Genomic DNA, 19141 nt, shown 5'->3' with positions numbered 1-19141 from the left:
TATATATTATTTGTTACACATTTTTACTATATGTAAATGGTTACCACTTTTAAATAGATATTATTTTAGTATTTTACTATACTATGTAAAATAACTTATATTTACTATGTAATATAGATTACAAAATACCGCAATGGAGTTATTACATTTACAAAATATTTTAGTATTATGATTTTGTAAAAGAATCACTATTATTTATAACGTTAAATGAAAGGTGTAAATAAAGGTGTAAAAATATTTATTGTACAAAAGTATTTGTAAAATATTTTGTAAATATATAACACTTAATGGGTCGATTCTATGTGATTACTTATTTTCATTTTGAAATCATATAACATTGTGAATGTATTTACAAATATTGTAAATAAGTGAAAACGGGGACTATTCTTTATATATTACAATGTTCTCCTAACCCAACGTAGTTGACAACTACTATATTATTCTTGTATGGTTATTTTCTTGCCAGAGTGTTATGGTACATAGTTAGCACAAAACATGTGATACACAATTTTATATAATTTTATTCGTCCCTCTAATTCTTGTTATTGTTTTATGAAAATATGTTTTCTCTTTACAGTACCAGGTATATTTATAATTAAAATTTACTAAATAAGTATGATGACTTAATTTATATACATTAAATAGTTATTATCATGGTTGGATATTGGTTAGTGCTGCCTTGTTTAAGCATAGGTGGCCAGTCCATGCCTAACTAAGGCTAGGCTATTCAATACATGCCCCTGATAATAACTCTAGTATCTAAAAATAATACTAGCACTTCTGTTATTTATTACTAATAATAAAAATAAATAACTTAAATATAAACTTAAATGAGAGTATATCTCAATATAATTTTTATATATATAAAATATAAATTCTTTACCTCAATGGTTTAACAAAATTCATTAACTCGATATCAAAGAGTCACTGTTTTACAATAATGCGATTCATAGTGCAAAAAGCGAAATGATATTTGAGTTTCGATAAATCGAATGAAGCCCTCCAGTGGTCTTCATAAAGCAAGCGAATCATATGCGCAACAAATAGAGCATGTGTAACGTGTGGATTTACCAAGAAATGAAATAGATCAATATTCGCTACTATGAAAGAAATCCTCATGATATGATGACTATTAGAGAAAATAGAAATGCGAAAGTCAACTTATTATATGCAGAAGTCAGAATTTCAACGAAAAGAAATATAAAAACTTTATCTGGAATTTCGTGTGATAACTGTTGTTAAGTGACATTACTAGGGAATGTTGAATAAAATAAAAAAAAATAGGGAATTTGCAAAGGTATATGACTCCTTTTGCAGTGATAATAATTATGACTCTGATTAGACTGTGCACCGATAATTGTGAAATCTTTTTACAACGTACCTCAGCGAGATTTATGTCGGTTGTAGGATCATATGGCAAAGTGCTTCTTTTTTATTAGTAGTTTTTCTACTGACGGAGTTAGCATTGGTGTCATCGTGCCTAATTTATATTTTTCAAAGGTCTTGCCTTGGAAGTCGTATGTGATATACTTTGACCTTTGTGGACGTATAATTTAAGTTTCATGTGTTTTCTTGTGTATTAGCACAACTTTTATATGCTTCTTACTTGCGTTAATAGTTGATGGTAACGTATTGGAAATTCTTATACTTTCGATGATATCCCAACTTTAAAGGGTTCTCATTGTACGAGTTACGAGGTAAATGATCAAACAAAATAATGTTTGATATTGGAAAAGAGATTCCTGATAAAGAAATCTAGACACAGATGCTTGTGCTTTGTTTCAAATTGTCAATCCTTATGGTTTTTGGATTTCCTTATAGATATACCTAGCTATATAATCACATATTTCAAATGCTGAAATAAACATACCATTTATCAGGTCAATGTATTTAACAGATTCATAGTTCCAAAAACAAATCAGATATCAAATCATGATATTATTTAGGGAACTCTTGTCACTTGTTTGACATACTATGTAGCCCGTCTTATCCGGTTCGCGCCGGAGAGGTAATCTCAGTATATCCGGACAAGCTGGAGAGTCTGCTACTCTATACCCAGTTTTGCCGGAGAAAATTTTCTATTTCCCATAAATAGTATCTTTTCAAGATTTTAAAAGTGCCTCTTTTATTAGGGCTTTTATCCAGAATCAAGGAAATTTGTATTTCCATACATATCTTTATTCTGGACTAAGTAATATCAATAAACAAGAATAAAAAATAGCAATTAAGTGCTATTGCCTGCTAATCGTCGTTCTTATGGCATACCAATATCCATTACATTATACTTATATAAGTAATTTTATCTTGAAGCTTATATTAAGGCAAAATTCTTAAGTTCAAGTCTAAATATCATCCTGAGTGCTATCAGATAATATTAAATTCCTAACTCTACTTTTAAACTTAGGTATTATTACAACATCTAATTGTTTAAACAAGTGGCTTAGCTTATACTAAGGCATCTTTTCTTATGTTCAAGTCTAATTGCTATCAGATGTGCTACCAGTTAATAGCAATCTCCTAACTCTTTTATTTAAGCTTAAGTATTATTATCACAACACTTATAGGCTTAAAGCAGTGGCTCTGATACCACCTTTACTGTCACGACTCACGACCCCCGACCCACCCTGGACGGAATCGGGCGACGCGAGCAGCCCATTGGTACCGGTGATTATTTTTGAAAAATATTGCAGCGGAAATTTCATCAGGATCGTGAGTTAGGAAAAATATCAGAGTTTAGAAAACACCGGATTTTATTTATTAAATAGATGGGATAAAACCCATGTTTTACAATGGTAGCTTTAGTATAAATAAATTTGATTTGATAAAACAAGATTTCTTAATTTAATTCAATTAATAAAATAAGCCACTTCTTGAAGTCCTTCAGTGCCGGATTCAATTCTTACTCCAATCTACTGTAATTACCTGAAACGCATTTTAAAAAGGTTTTGTCAGCAGGAAATACTGAGTGAATCATTCATTTTATTGAAAACGGCACATTTTGTTATAATTCACAGTATTAAGAGCGATTACAATGTTTCTGATATCAAACCAACTACCCACGGTACTTTGTCACTCGACCCATTGGCCCTCTAATTGTCCAATGGTGTCTGTGATTATGGTCATATCACCCATTGGCTGCCCCAATGGTGAAGATTATCAAGTAATGTATACAAAACCCCACATACCGGCTGTAAATTGGTGATTACAAAGACTTAATCCCTGTAATTATAACTTTGAAAATAATTTGGAGTTTTGTAAAACAGTTGATAAAAAGAGAATGACTCACATTATAAGCATGCAGTATTGAATTAACAAGCTTCCTGATTCAATTTCTTCTAAGAATTAGCATCTACTTTGATTGTAAGTGTATGGGTAGAGTTTAGTCTACTGATAAGCCTGATAACCTAATTTAAACGATAATGCATACAAAAACTAGGTAATTAACTAATACAACATTTACGATAAACTCACGAGATTAAAACCCTCACGACGAATGACAAAGTGCAATCACTTAAACATCCATCGGATTCACAACGAATGACAGAGTATTCCCCGAGTTCGGGTGGTACTCAAACATTCTGTCGGAATCACGACTAATGACAAAGGATAACACTTAAACATCCTGTCGGATAGTTTCAGTCGATCGGATATTAAATCGTAGCAGCGATAGAGTTAATACCCGGTATCGTAGCAGCACCCCGATATCTTAATTTTTAAATTTTGAGTGGTGAGAATTCATTTTTGTGAATTGGTTTCGACACAGACAAACAGCTTGTGAACCAAGCTATTTATAGCTGAAAATTGACCCCCTCGCGTGACGCGAGGGGTCCTATAGGGGGCGCCGCGTGACGCGACGGGCCACGTTTCGTCATAGGCTTGCCACGTGTGTTTGTAGGTTAGCTGAGTCGACGAAAACGATAATTTCAATTTTTGACAGCAAACTATATGGATAATCGTCAATAAGGAATACCCCCCCCCCTGAGTTTTAGGGGCCCTGATCCTGATTCTGATTGTTCTGAAAATTTTAGGATTTGTACAGAATTACTTGGGTGTCTCAACCAGGGTTTCCTATTGGGGAAATAAAATAATAAGTATGACTTTTGATGAGAGTTGTTTACAAAATAGAATAATAAATAATAGTTTTAGGTAAATCACAAAAAAGAGAATAAAAGAGAATGGACCCACTTTGTAACTTTAGGGTTCAACTAGAAAGACTCATGGTAGAATATTAGGTATAACTTCTGAACTTATTATTAAAAAAATATATATATAATGCACTCGTGCTAAGTATAGTACCCCTAACTCAACCTTGTCCCGAAGTCCCGAGACCGAATCCTAACAACTTAGTCGGGCAGAGCCCTGGTATATGTTATGAGGCTCAGATCAATCGGAAAGGGTAGCGGTGATCGGGAGTTAAAACACTTAAAACAGGGCAGAGCCTTATTATTTATAGTGTAAATAATAAAACAATAAGAATCTATATTATTTCGAGAGAGTGTGTGTAGAAAATGGAAAGAAGGCTGAATCCTTTAATTGTTTGTAGAATGTCTATTTTATAGTTGAACTTTGAGATAGGTAAAGTCATCTTTAAAAGACACGTATGTACTTTATTATTTACATATGCTTTCCTTTTATTGGATGAAATTTTAGATCTTCATCCAAAAGATGCGTAAGCATTTCAACAAACTTTCAAAATGGACCTGTAGTCGTCATGCATGTATTTCGAACTTGTGTCTGACACATATCTAGTTTTCTAGATTTAAATATAGGTGTTATTAGTTTAATTTATTTATTTCTTTATTTACGTAAGTTTATTTATTATTATTATTATATTTTATTTTGATTCCTGTCTTCGACATACACACATATAGTTCAAACAAAATTAAATTTGTTAACATTAGTATTATTTTATTATTTAGATATTAATTTAACTGCTTCACTTATTTGGCGCTTATAACTTCTAAAATAAAATGTTTTATAAAACAATGAATATGTCTTTTAGAACAAGAATATTTTTGTCTACATTTGGGTCTAAGCTTCATAAAAAATAGAGTAGGTTCAAAATACAATGTATTTTTATAATTTAATTATTTATGGTTCATAGGCCTGTCTAGGAACTTCATATTTCTAACAGTCGACTTACTCGTAAACTACCCTTCTAATAATATAAGTTTTTATAGACTTTTATTTTATTAGAAAGGTCACCCATATACGGGCCAAATTATTTAGAATAATATTTCAACCAACTATATAAAATAGTGTTTAAAACTATTTAGGTTGAATATTTATATTAAAAATAAACTTGTTACTAGTTACTAGTGGTTAATAAATTTAACCAAACTTATTATTCTTATATAAAAATAGGAATGTTACATGCGAGTCGTGTGTGTTGATCGGATGATAGCAAAAATTGAATAACTTTACGGAAATATAAACACGTAAACAGATAAAGCACGCATAAACACATACAATCAACGAGTCATCAGAGTACACGGTTGCGGTTCTCAGAATCGAAACACATAAAATCGAGAGATAGGTTCTCTGCGGCTACTAGACTTCGACTATCCAAAGCAATTCGACTATTCACAGTAGACTTGTCGTCACTTTCGACTCTAGGGGTCGTGCTTCTGCCTCGATTCTTGGACATTCCACACACATTCCCTAGGTCATACTCGTGAGTTCAGGTCGTTGGAGTCCGTCGAAGCTTTGGTGAGATGATATAAAGTTCGGAACAAATTGTCAAGGTTAGGGTTTCACCCCTGGCTTAGCAATTTCTTCCTTGTTTTTAAGAAAATTGAGGAGTTTATTCATCAAAATATGGATTTCACTCCTGTTTTGGTATATTTCTCCTCGTTTGTTATTGAAAATAATAAGGAAATCATGAACAAATGGATAAAATCAGCATTTGACCAAGCAATCTAGTCGGGAGTTTGCGGTTTTCACTAGGGGTGTAAACAAGCCCAGAGGCTCGAGAGCTACTCGTGATCGGCTCGGTTAAAAGCTCGAACGAGCCGAGCCTTAACGAGCCCGAGCCCGAGCTCGAGCCTGAAATAGAGCTCGTTTTGTTATCGAGCCCGAGCTCGAGCCTGAAATACAAAGCTTGTTTAGGCTCGCGAGCCTAAACGAGCCCAAACAAAATTTTAATTTTTTTATATATAATATATTAATAATGATTATAACATTGATGAGCGTAGCTCGAGCCGAGCTTTGGCTTGTTTAAGCGATGTTGAAGTGAGCTCGAGTCGAGCTTTTAGCTCGTTTAAGGTTGTTCTCAAAATAGTTCGAGCCGAGTCGAGCCGAGCTCGAGCTCTGGGTTTTACTCGGGAGCCGAGCTCGAGCTTAAAGAAGTAGGCTCGAACCGAGCCGAGCTCGAGCTCGAGCTTCATAAAAACCTAACGAGCCGAGCTCGAGCCTGGTCGAGCTCGGACTCGGCTCGGCTCGTTTACACCCCTAGTTTTCACACCTAATCCTGGCTAAATTGCTTGACCTTAATTGAAAATTCGAGTGCAGTGATAGCGAAGAATTGTAGAATGGAGCACATAAACTTGGTCTGTTGGTTCCTAACTATAGTCTAGGTCTCTAAGACAGCGACCCGGACTAGGTCGTGTCCAACCTAATTCCCTATAGTTATGGCTCTGATACCAATCTGTCACACCCCAACCGATGGCGGAATCATCGGGGCATGGCACTGAGCGAAACAGATTGTCCAGAAGTTTCCATAACAACTATTCATATAATCCAGTTAAAGATACGTCCCATACCGTATCCCGAATAAACAAATTCATTATTACAGATAACATCCAAACAAGTAATTATGTTCCGACAACTCAGATTTAACATGATAAAATAAATATTGTTTAAATGCTCCTAAAGACCCAGCCTGACAAGATCTGCATACAACTAAACATTAAACATTTGATCTTGACAGAAAACTACTTGTTGGGGGCCTCTAGAGCTTATTCCTAGCTTCGCTTTCCTAGCAAGCAAATATCTTAAACACCTGTCACATACGTTAAAATAAAGTCAATACATATAATGTAAAGGTGAGCATACAAGTTTGATAATAGCATATAGAGTTCGAATAGTTTACGCATAACCAGCACGTACACAGAGGAAAACGAAGCATGTTAATTATCGACATTGATCTATCGATACCAACGACCGCGGGTTGACTGTCCGAGACAGTTCGTAATACACGATTACCACCGTAATCCATGCAAGTAATTGTCCTTAACAACCCCCGTGTGAACGGGTGTTGAGTCCAAACTATAGTACTATGTTGCTAAGGCAGGTAGACAGCATTCCACGTGTAAACATAACAACAAGCATTCATTTAGTCACGTAATACATGCAATCGGTTAGCGTTTAAATAGTTTGAATAGTGTGATCGATTGTAGCTTTGATAAGTAACGTATGTAACACCCAAAAGTGCTGAAAGCAAAAAGGGATCGAGTACACTCACAGCGATTGATTATGGATTGAAGGGAGCGCTTAAGAGTAGGTTAGCCTGAATAAGTCGATGATATGACGATGAGTAACCTTGAACCACGTGGTTGTTAGAATGATTAGTGAGCTGGTTCAAGCTCCGTTTCTACCGGTTTATAGGTTTTGAGTGTAAAGGAGTTGAAAGAAAGTCGGAAAAATCCATCTTTCAATCTTCCACACCGGGTAATGTTTAGATCTATGATAGATTTTAGTTTGTTTATGTGGAAATCGGTTAGATCTAAGCTATTCATGGTTGAATGAGGCCAAAACATGATGTTCTTCAAGAACACCATGATGACATCATCCAAGAACTCTTAGATCTTGGTGATTTCACGGTTAGAAATCAAGATTTGAAAGATAGAAAGGTGTAGAATCGTGTCATGATAAAAAACGTACAAGATTTAGAGTGAAAACTTACCAGAATCGGAAGAAATCTGAGAAAAGAAGGGGAGCACGAGCTGGTCGGTCAGAGAGTTTCCAAAAGTGGAAAGAATGACAATGACAGCCCTATTTATAGGCTCCAAAAGAGGAAATTGCTGGCCGATCGGCCAGGCTTCCTGATCGGACGGCCTGCTCGATCGAACAGCATGTTCGATCGGCTGGGCTGTTCGATCAGAAGGGTCCTGTTCGATCAGTGGCCTGTTTTAAGTGTTTCGGCGACGATTTTTGGTATTTCGATTTCGATTGAAGACGATACGAATACGATAGAGTTTCCTAGTCAAATTACTTTCAGTCCCAACTACTATATCTAACATATAAGCATTTATGATTACTATCCGACTTCGATTTCGATTCGATGTGATTGAGTTTGAATTGCTTTTCGAGTTTCGATTTGATTCGATTGATCACCACACATAACATTAAATAAACACGCACAAGTAGCACATAAGGCACACACACGTATATTAATACCACAGTTCGCATAATTCGGGTTTCGGGTTCGATGATGATTCGATTAGCTTGATTATTGATTGATTAACTTTATTGCATTGTTACTTCCTGCTATTCAAGGTCGATAATCGGTTCGCATAGAATAAACATTCGATTTACTTTAATTAGACAACACTTACTCCACATAATACAAAAATTAAAATTGACTATTAACAGTCAAAGAAGTCAAACTTTGACTTTGACTTTGACATTCGAAAACACGGGGTGTTACAATAGGCATTATGCCTAGTGGAGATGGATATGATCGGGTGGTTCCGCTGGTGACACTATGATACTCCAGTGATCCAAATTTGCCGTTAACAAAATATCAGTTACAACTCAAGAATAATTTTAAGGGCAAATTACATTTTCCTCCTTTATGTTTGTAGCGGGTTGCAATGGATAGCCTTTAACTTCAATAATTACAGTCTGGATCCTTTATTTGGAAAACGCATTACACCTTTCGTCCTTTAGCACTAACCAAGTTAAAATTTTCAGTTATGTCTATCTACTTAAGGGTATTCTGGTTATTTCATGTTCTTATTTAAAATGTTCGTTAATAAATATACACCATCTTCCCCAATTTCCCAACCTTAACCCTAGAATCTCTTCTCTTCTCTTCATCTCTCTCCAACCAACCTCTACCACCACCACTCCCACACTGACACCACTCATTGGGGGTGTTTAAAATTCCTTCTCAACACTTAAAAACAACTTATTAACTTTTATAAGTAAATATAACTTGCTCTAAAATAAGCTAACCCAAACACCCTCATTATCGCCGGGCGGACGCCACCAATTATTGAGTTGATGATATTATTAAAAAATAATTAAATAGTCCAAATGGGTTGAAGAACAGTAGTCGAATTAGGGGTGCTAAACGAGTCGTGTTCGCGGGTTAGCAGGTTTAACTCGACTCGAACCCGAAAATTTTACACAAACCCGAACCGGACCCGAACCCGAAAATCGTATCGTACATATGAACCCGAACACGACCCGAAGTTTCGTGGGTTGACCCGAACGGCGAACACGACCCGTTTAACCCGAATTTTTTTATTTTCTTCTGAAATTAATATATTAAAATAAAAATTACTTAAAAACATAAATGTATATAATAATATCATATTTAAATTATAAAATTTTTGTTAATGTCTCTTTTTAAGATATAATCATGACATAAAATACACACCCATTTAATTTATGACATAAAATATATTGTAAAAAATATAATATAGTATAAGTGTGTTAAACGGGTCAGCATGCCAACCCGACCAGGTTGATCCAAACTCGACCTGTTAATCTAAACGGGTTCACATGTTCAACCTGAAACTTACCTGTACCTATTTAGGCTAAAACTAAACCCAAGAATTTCGTGTTAGGATTGTATTTAGTTTTCATGTTAGAAATTCACAATGATGACGAGGGACGACAATATCATCCGGAAGATGAAACAAAGATCCAATTACAACACCTGTATCCAACTGGACAGAATACTATTCAAATTGAGACCTCCACACAACAATCCACCAAATCTCCACCGATATCCGTACGTAATCCTTCAGGTAACTTATAGTTTTCAGCTCATCTAGGGTTTCGTTTTCCTACTGTTCTTAATCGCTCTTAGACCAATTCAATTGCTGCAATTAACGCGTTTTAGTTAATGTTTCGGTCAATTAAAACCTGCAATTGAAAGTCCAAATTGATCGATTCACCTATTTACCTGATTACTAATTGTTTTGTTTGTCACTTGCACGCAAGGTGTTTGTGCATTTGCCTAAAAGAGATATTCATCAGTGGAGGTTATTATAAGTTCATATCACGAGTTTGCAGAGATAGGTTAGTGATGTTTGTGAATATTTTTATCTGGTTGATAGTTTAGTCATTAGTGGCATTTTGGTTATATGAATATTATAACCAAAGCAGAGAATGGTTGGGGAGAGAGAGAAAGAGGGAGGGAGTGATGGCTGAGAGATTCTAGGGTTAGGTTTGGGGAATTGGGGAAGATGATGTTTTTATATATGTAATATTTTTGGTTTTATTCAATAATGAACTTTTTAAATAAAAGAATGAAATGACCAGAATACCCTTAAGTGGATAGACATAACTAAAATTTTTAACTTGGTTAGTGTTAAAGACAAAAGGTGTAATGCGTTTTCCAAATAAAGGATTGTGACTGTAGTTATTGAAGTTAAAGGCTATCCATTGCAACCCGCTACAAACATAAAAGACGAAAAGTGTAATTTACCATATTTTTAAATTACCCAATTTTTCAAATAATACAAATAACAGCAGTTGAAGACAGAAGCTATTCTCCATTATCATATGTTAAAGATGAACTGCTCTGCCCCATCTAATGTATACACCAAAAGGTATTATTATTCCACTTCTATATCTTCATTTCTACTTCTTTATCGTTTTAATTCATGCTCCAAAATCCAGTATTTAATTCCTCTACTTACACTTATTAGCTAACTTTACAATATTCATATGATTCATTATCAGTTTGTTTCTGAATCATGGGAATCAATCCCTTATATCAACCAAAGCTGGAAACAGAGGAAACCCCAGCCGGAACATGCTAGGATTTGCACGATTGCATAATTCCAATCGGGGTTTACGGTCAACGTGTTGTTTGACCAATGGGAATGGTGGTGCTAGACAGTTGAATAATCATGGAATTACAGGCACAGATGGACTGATTATTGTTGATCACGGTTCTCGCCGAAAAGAATCTAATCTTATGCTAAGTAAGCAAAAAATTTGTATTTTTTTTTTTTTTTGTAATTTTATTAATTAGTTATTAATATAGATGGTTTATTTCATGAGTTGAATGTAATTTTAAAGTAATATGATGGCTTGCAGATGAGTTTGTGACAATGTTTGTAGAGAAAACCGGGTATCCAATTGTTGAGCCTGCTCATATGGTACTTCTGTTTTCCAAACGTTTGTTTTTTAAGGATGAATGTTTTCGCTTATGAGACCAATGAATATTTATAATTTGTTTTTTCGTATATGATTAGGAGCTGGCAGAACCATCAATACGAGATGCATTTCGTTCGTGTGTTGAAAAAGGTGCAGATCGTGTGATTGTGAGCCCATTTTTCCTGTTCCCAGGGCGACATTGGCACCAGGTATCACAGTATTTTGTAAGCCTGACATTCTGGCAAACTTGTTGGGTCGGGTCGGGTAAGCCAAAACGGGTTCTTACAGTGGTGGTGGCCCATTTTAAGTTGGCTAGTTTCATAGGAGTGAGCCATTTTGAGCTATTGTATAATTTGACTGACCCAAATCAACCCATTATTTATTCAAGAATGGGTCATGATTGCCCAGTGTAATCTTCTGGTCTTTGAAATAAAGAAAGAGCGATCTATAGACATTTGTTATTGCAGGACATCCCTTCCTTAACCGCTGAAGCTGCAAAAGACTTTCCGGGCGTGTCATATATGATAACTGCACCTCTTGGCCTGCATACACTTCTTGTGGTACGGATACGGGATATCTCTAAAATTATCTATTTTCAATGTGATTTTTTATTTTCTTTTTCTGATTACACAAACCATCAACTTATCTATTATGGAAACACTTTCTGAATGTTTTGATATTTTGCGATAAGTCATTAGAGTTCTGTTGTGCTTTCAAACTTAATATCATTTATTCCTTAATCTTGGTTAACTGCTTTCTAATTGATATTTTTTACCATCATTCATTTTTATATTTGTAACAGGATGTAGTGGATGACAGAATTAAACATTGCTTAAGCCATGTAGCTGGAGATGCAGATGAGTGTGCAGTTTGTGCAGGAACAGGAAAATGTCATCTTTACTGAATTTTTTTAAGATGTAGGCAGTAAGTTTTTTTTGAGATGTTACATAAAAATCTGTAAAACATCAGGTTCCTGGTATATGATTGGTTTCAGATCACTTAGAAAACGAACGATGACGTATTTTAACAATACGCCTCTTTCAAGGCATACTGAACAAATGAATTTTATTTTGACGATTCATATAGTCAGTTGAGTGATCTCACTCTGCCTGTCAATTTTTTTCCATCTGCAATCGTCCCTACCAGTTTTCTTGTTGACCCATTAAAGTCAACAAAGAAATCCATAATACAAGTAGCACATAGCACAACTCTAATAAACAAAAACGTAGTATAATCACTGTTCTCTCTCAAAAACTTAAGGGCCTGAAACCATGAGGATTCACAGATCCTCGGGCCACCTCAAAATTGGAACGAGCCACCCAACAACTTCTCGGAATGACACACCAACACAGAAATCAGTTGACGATAGCACGTGTCACTAATCATCTTGTATGATGGACATTACAGGAATGCCCTTGCTGGTAAAGCTTGTACATTGTACGTGTACCTCGTTTCCTACTTCGAACTCCTCTTTACCGCCATCACTCTACAAAACAAAATATAATAAAGCATCCGTTAATATTTACTGAACACGGGTCAAACTATTGAAATTAAAAAGGTGGTCAAACAACTAATAAGACAGTAAATAGACATACCTCAAACTTGTACATCCCATTGATTCCACCACCCAAATCTAAAACCAACCCGCGGGCCCGTACTTGAAGAATCTTTGCGGTCACTTTCATTCCAAGTTTGAGCTTTTTCGCATCCATTGGACCCGTAACTTCACATTCTTGATCTTTTAAATAATCAAGGACTGCATTTTTATGTTCAACTTTAACCTCGTTTTTGTCTTCATCTGAGCTTGTATCGTTATCACCATGGTTTCTTTTTTCCGTTAGTAAATACGGTTTTGCAATGCGGGCTTTTTTAGACGCAGTTGACCCAGAATCAGAACCGCTTTGAGTTTTTAATGTTTTGAGTTTTTGAGAAGATTTTGGTTTTAAGGCCCGTTTCGGTTTTAAATTAGAGCCCAAACCGGCTGATTTTTCCTCCTCGTCACACTCCACCGCACTGCGAATCACAATCGGTGCCATTGAAGAATACGACGGATTTGATTTCGTACTCGTGTCTTTGTCGTCTTGTAAATCTTTGACCGCAGAATTCTGGTCCTCTTGCTCAGGTGTGTAACTATCGGGTTTCGGTTTTAACACGTTTAACGATCCGTCAACCATATCAGACTTTTTCGTCTTTTGAGGTAAAGTAGCTTTTAAAGAAAGTTTTATGTTACCACGAAGATCCTGCCCGATACACATTAACGATAACTGCTGACCAACTGAAATCACGTCTGAAATTCTGGACACCTGAAATTTCATCGAAAAGTCAAACCATAACCAGTCAAAGATATCCATTCACACGTAAAAAAATATATACCACTAACCGGTTCATGTGACAATTCAGAAACATGTAAGAGGCCGTGTTGGCCACCGTTAAACTCCACAAAAGCCCCGTATTCTTTTATTGACGTTACAATGCCTTTGTAAACACCTCCTACTTCAATTGCTCGCCCGATTATTAAATCAACCTGAAGATTAAAGAGGGACATAAGATGCATGAAATCTGTCACGTATGTACAAGATGGTGAAAGAATGTGATATACCTTTTCTTGTACTTTCTCCATTACCGATTGATTCTTAGCAACTATAGTTAGTGTTCCGTCACTCACAGACATACGAGCACCTGAAAAATATATTAAGCAATTGTTAAAGATGCAGAAAATCATAGTAAATCTAGATAAATAAAACAAAGAGTAAAATGCCATTTTCGTCCTTGAGGTTTGGCTGGTGTTGCGATTTTCGTCCAAAGGTTTGTTTTTTCGCATCTGGATCTAAAAGGTTTGAAATCTTGCCATTTTCATCCGGCATATTAACTCCATCCATTTTCTCCGTTAAGGGATATTTTCGTCTTTTTTGTTAACTTAAAAGGCTATTCGATCTTTTTTAGGGGTATTCAACTATTCGGTCTTTTTACATAAGTGAAAATAACCGAATTGCCCTTTTGAAAAAGACGAAAATACCCATGACTTAACGGAGAAAAATGGATGGAGTTAACGAGCCGGATGAAAATAGCAAGAGTACAAACCTTTTGGATCTAGATGCAGAATAACAAACCTTTGGACGAAAGTCACAAAACTGGTCAAACCTCAGGGACGAAAATGGCATTTTACTCTAAAACAGAAAAACAAGATAACAAAAAAACTAACCACTATAAGTAAATAATTGCATTAAAATATATCTATTAAAGTATTAAGCATTGTCAAGCTAACACAGACCTGTCTCTTCTTCGATTTTCGTCTTCAAGGCACCAAGTGGTCCAATCAGTCGACGTAAATCATCGTTGCTATATTTTAAGGTAACTGCAAGACATAATGATAATACTTTTAGTTAGCCTGCTACAAGACAACTTGTCATAACTAAAAATAAAGTGTGGGTCGTACCTAATCGAGGAGAATTTCTTCCATCCTGAGTGCGAGCTGAATTTATTTCTTGCTCCATACGTTCAAGTATTTGAAGTCGACCTTGATATGCGGGTTCTAGTGACTCGCAAATAATGTCGAGAGGAATTCCAGCAGGTTTTATATCTAACTGAATTGCAGTAATCCCGTTTCGTGTTCCGGCTATTTTGAAATCCATGTCCCCTAGATGATCTTCTAGACCCTAAACATGAACAAAATATTGTTGCATCGGGCCTTTTTAAGAACACAAATCAGTCGAAAGGAAAAGATGCCGTAAATAAATGTGTACCAAAATGTCGGTTAATATACGGTACTGGTCAACATTGCCGGTTGATGGGTCAACTTCGGTAACGAGGCCGACTGACAGACCAGCAACGTGATCTTTCAAAGGGATGCCAGCATCCATTAAAGCCATGCTCCCTACAATAATAAAGGGAAAAATAATGTAATCCAATTACACCCAACAACACAAAATGAAAAAAAAATGTTACATGACAATTTACAAGTATTTGAGAAGAAAATAGCAACATAAGACAATCATAGCAAGTCAAAATATTACCTATGCAGTTAATGCGGTAAAAATTCGGATATCGATCAAGGACCGATATTTGAGATATAGGTTATTGCGGTCGGATATCAGTGGGATATCGGTAATTTTAATATTAATTTAACACTAACAAAGTAACAATTCAGTATACTATCCTACCATTAACAAAATAAACTTCTGCAACTTGCAAAACACTAACAATTGTAGCAAATAGGAACTGATTAAGACTTAAAACACCAACAATTAACAATTAAGACTTAAAGCACTAATAGCAGCAATAAGAAGAAAGATGAATGGTAGAACTAGGAAGAAAGGTACTGATATTGGGAAAACTGGTGATATATTGGTCAACTATCAGTCAATATCGCCAATAATATCGGAACCGATATTCTGACCGATATTTGACACTGATATTTTACATGGGGATCAATAACCAATATATCGGTGATATATCACATTATCACCGATATTAACTGCATAGCATATTACATACCTCCACATACAGTTGCCATTGATGTTGAACCATCAGAGCCCATGACTTCGGAATTAATTCGCACGGTATACGGAAAATCAAGTTCACGAGGTAATACAGCAAGAAGAGCTTTCTCAGCAAGAGTGCCTGAAAAAGAATAAAACCATATCCATAATAAAGCTACCTCACATCAAGTCACAGAAAGAAATTAATAGTCTGCATTCTTGCCACTACATACGGGCAGTGACCAGTGACAACAAGTTTATTCTTTTATATATTCTCCAAGTAAAAAATAATAATAATAATAATAATAAAAACAAAAATAATAATAATAATAATAATAATAATAATAATAATAATAATAATAATCATAATGATTGATAACCATGTAACAAACGATAATGAAACAGATCAGGCTAACCATGTCCAACTTCACGGCGGTTCAAGCCAGTTCGTTTCCCAACTTCATTAATACAGTAAGGTGGAAAACTATAATGAAGCATAAATCGTTTGGTTGGAGGGCCCACAATAGAATCCAAACGTTGAGCATCTCCTGGAGCCCCAAGAGTAACAGTACATAAAACCTGAATAAAATCATGAAATTTAACAACACAAAAAGCCAAGGATTATAATATGTTATTTGTTATATACTTATATAATAACCTGCGTATCTCCACGCGAAAAGAGAGCCGATCCGTGTAATCCAGGCAAGTTACCAGCTTCACAATACAAAGGCCTAACCTCATCAAGACGCCTTCCGTCAAGTCTAAATCCTTCATTAATTATCCTCCTGCGTACAACCTGATAAAATTTACCTTTTCAGACGTTTAAAGTTTTAATCTTTTACATGAAAACCTATATTCTCATTTTAAACATATCAGCACACCTGTTTTCTCACTGTATCGACTGTCTTTGATAGACCTTTTAAGCTTTCTTCATCACCTTCTTCCTCTAATATACCTTTCACATCTTGTCCAATTTTATCCAAAGCTTCTCCACGTTCAAACTACACACAATAACATGAAAAACAATGCGTATAATTAATGCATTTGATAAAGGACACATTATTTTATTTTATATAATAGTCATCATACCTTTCCATATGAAGGATCAGTAAAAATAGCTTCGATAGGTTTCTCCGTCAAGTTACGGATTTTGTCCATTGTTCGGTCTGACACTAACGACAGTGTATATTCCTTCTTTTGTTTCCCTGCTTTGGCAGCTAGTTTCAACTGAGGCTCGATGAACTTAACTGCCTGAACGATAAAAGATGACTCGTTTAAAATCCAACAAATGCTTCAGGGTTGTTATGAAACCGACAGTGACCTTTTTGACTTACCTCGGGATGCGCAAACCTAAATGCAGCTTCAAGGTCCTTCTCGGAAATCTCGTGTGCTTGTACGTCTATCATCATAGTTTTATCTCTTGTGCAAGCGTACACAAGGTTGAGATCACTCAGTTTAAGCTGTGTTGAGATCATAACAGATCGTGTAAAATAATATAACTATATACATATGAATATATAGATAGTGGATATACAGGAAAAAAGATTACTACCTCATCCATGCTTGGATTCACGACAAGATGACCGTCAATTCTTCCTACACGTATCATTCCAATAGGACCATCCCATGGTATATCTGATAACATAAGAGCAGCTGAAGTGGCGTTAGCTGCCATTACGTCTGGATCTTGTTTCCCATCTGAAGAAAGCACACTAGCCATCACCTATATAAAAACACTTAACAACTGTGAGAAGAAAGTACAATCAAAGGGTGCAAATAGGGAAACAACTGCAAAAGAAACAATTGACAAGCTATTATATGACACATACCTGAACCTCATGGTAAAATCCGGCTGGGAAGAGAGGTCGAATAGGCCGATCAATGAGCCGCCCACATAGAAGTTCCCGTTCTTTTGGAGCGCCTTCCCTTCTCATATACGTACCTGGAATTACTCCTTGAGCAAACTGTTTCTCTTGATAATCGACCTGAAACCACAAAAATCATCAATGGAAGACTGTTTACATCAAACAAAAAAAGAGAATCAAAAACCTCCAGATCAAACAGTCTCTAACAACAACAATTCAAAACAAAAACACAAATAAAACAATATAACATAACCATACGTACAGTAAGAGGCAAAAAATCTCGAACACCGTCGCCTTTAGCCGAGCAAACTGTGGACAGAACATTAGTATCATCCATACCTAACACAACCGCACCATTGGCGAACCGAGCGATCTTCCCTGTCTCTAACGTGATTATTCGTGATCCGATTTCGAATTCTTCTCTGAATGTTTCGAGGATTTTGGTTCTGGAAACCGGAGTTTCTGTATCCGCTGGTGAAGTGGAAATTGATGCCGCAAAGGTAGGGCGGCCAGTGGTGATAGTACGGCGGGAATATAGGGTTCGGCATCGGAGAAGAGAGGAGAGGAGGTGGTTTCTTCTGGATATCGCCACTGAAGCCATGGCTATGGCGACGTGAAGCTTCCGGATATTTGGTAATTGAGGGTTTAGGGTTTAAGATTTTTACCGCCAGGGAGGCTGAGGTTTGACCGGACACAAAAGGGGAACATACTCTAATTAGCTAGTTTTATTTTTTTTATTTTTTATTTTTTGTGAACGTCAAATTTGGATCAGTAACAGACCACTGGAGTATCATCGGTGTCACCAGCGGAACCACCCGATCATATCCATCTCCACTAGGTATTCTCCGCTTGTGTAAACTAGTTAACTAAATATAAAAAAAAACTCATTGACTCGTTCAAGTATTTCTAAAAAGCCGTAAATAATAATAATAAGTAAGCCCAAATTAATGCCAAACTAAGAACTTTTTTGCCCTATTTCAAATCCCCTACCCTCACCCTACACTTCCTCTATTCAATCTCATGAACAACCTATGTGTTTGGCTCCCTTTATCTCAAACTAATCAATCCGCGAGGAGAGCTTCATTGCTGATTGCTTCATTTGTTCTTCCTTCATTCGCTTTTTATTTTGAAATCTACGTTTTTTATCTTTTCTGGTCACACAGGGAGCTTCCTTTCAAATCACTTTTTTTTCTAGTCGCCACGTTCATTTTCCGCTCGCCTCTAGTTGCTAGAGAGCTTTTCGCTCGCCTCTAGTTGCTAGAGAGCACTGATCGGTTCTTTGTTAACTTTTTTAAAGTTGTCAAGACATGGCTAGTTCAAACTCAAATTTCAGCTAGATAGCAATATTTCAAGTCGAGGCAGCTTGTATAGTTTCAAACTAGGATCCAAGTTGAGCCTGGCTAGGCTTGTGAACTACCCTAAGGCCATCCGTAGTCATAAAGCCCTTTGTGGGGCGTTATG

The 19141-nt window shown here is 36.0% G+C and overlaps 2 protein-coding genes across 2 annotated transcripts; one reads left to right on the top strand and one right to left on the bottom strand.

Moving 5' to 3' along the window:
- Positions 1-9823: 9823 nt before the first annotated feature.
- On the top strand, positions 9824-12418 carry LOC110923557 (sirohydrochlorin ferrochelatase, chloroplastic). The gene is made up of 8 exons (XM_022167633.2): positions 9824-9977; positions 10174-10251; positions 10705-10784; positions 10918-11162; positions 11278-11339; positions 11436-11546; positions 11805-11897; positions 12140-12418. Exons 3-8 carry the CDS (start codon positions 10738-10740, stop codon positions 12239-12241), a joined length of 660 nt encoding a protein of 219 aa, XP_022023325.1. The 5' UTR covers positions 9824-9977; positions 10174-10251; positions 10705-10737; the 3' UTR covers positions 12242-12418.
- Positions 12357-18379, bottom strand: LOC110923556 (polyribonucleotide nucleotidyltransferase 2, mitochondrial). The gene is made up of 16 exons (XM_022167630.2): positions 17943-18379; positions 17645-17800; positions 17368-17538; positions 17150-17275; positions 16905-17066; positions 16697-16816; positions 16474-16611; positions 16232-16394; positions 15832-15957; positions 15081-15211; positions 14774-14993; positions 14609-14692; positions 13937-14016; positions 13718-13861; positions 12933-13640; positions 12357-12823 (listed from the first exon to the last, which is right to left on the bottom strand). Exons 1-16 carry the CDS (start codon positions 18279-18281, stop codon positions 12716-12718), a joined length of 2976 nt encoding a protein of 991 aa, XP_022023322.1. The 5' UTR covers positions 18282-18379; the 3' UTR covers positions 12357-12715.
- Positions 18380-19141: the final 762 nt, after the last annotated feature.

Source organism: Helianthus annuus, chromosome 17, assembly GCF_002127325.2.
Source record: "Helianthus annuus cultivar XRQ/B chromosome 17, HanXRQr2.0-SUNRISE, whole genome shotgun sequence".
NCBI lineage: Eukaryota > Viridiplantae > Streptophyta > Magnoliopsida > Asterales > Asteraceae > Helianthus > Helianthus annuus.
The sequence above is the reverse complement of the archived record's forward strand: the minus strand, read 5'-3'. Positions and strand labels throughout refer to the sequence as shown.

What these genes read in the sequence shown, in the direction of transcription:
- LOC110923557 (XM_022167633.2), top strand. Translation starts at nt 10,738, where the DNA reads ATGTTAAAGATGAACTGCTCTGCCCCATCTAATGTATACACCAAAAG. An exon ending in TCTAATGTATACACCAAAAG is followed by an intron (nt 10,785 to 10,917) that starts GTATTATTATTC and finishes ATTCATTATCAG; the next exon opens with TTTGTTTCTGAATCATGGGA. An exon ending in CAGGGCGACATTGGCACCAG is followed by an intron (nt 11,547 to 11,804) that starts GTATCACAGTAT and finishes TTGTTATTGCAG; the next exon opens with GACATCCCTTCCTTAACCGC.
- LOC110923556 (XM_022167630.2), bottom strand. Translation starts at nt 18,281, where the DNA reads ATGGCTTCAGTGGCGATATCCAGAAGAAACCACCTCCTCTCCTCTCTT. An exon ending in TGGAGAAAGTACAAGAAAAG is followed by an intron (nt 13,862 to 13,936) that starts GTATATCACATT and finishes TTTAATCTTCAG; the next exon opens with GTTGATTTAATAATCGGGCG. An exon ending in CTGAATTGTCACATGAACCG is followed by an intron (nt 13,641 to 13,717) that starts GTTAGTGGTATA and finishes ATGAAATTTCAG; the next exon opens with GTGTCCAGAATTTCAGACGT.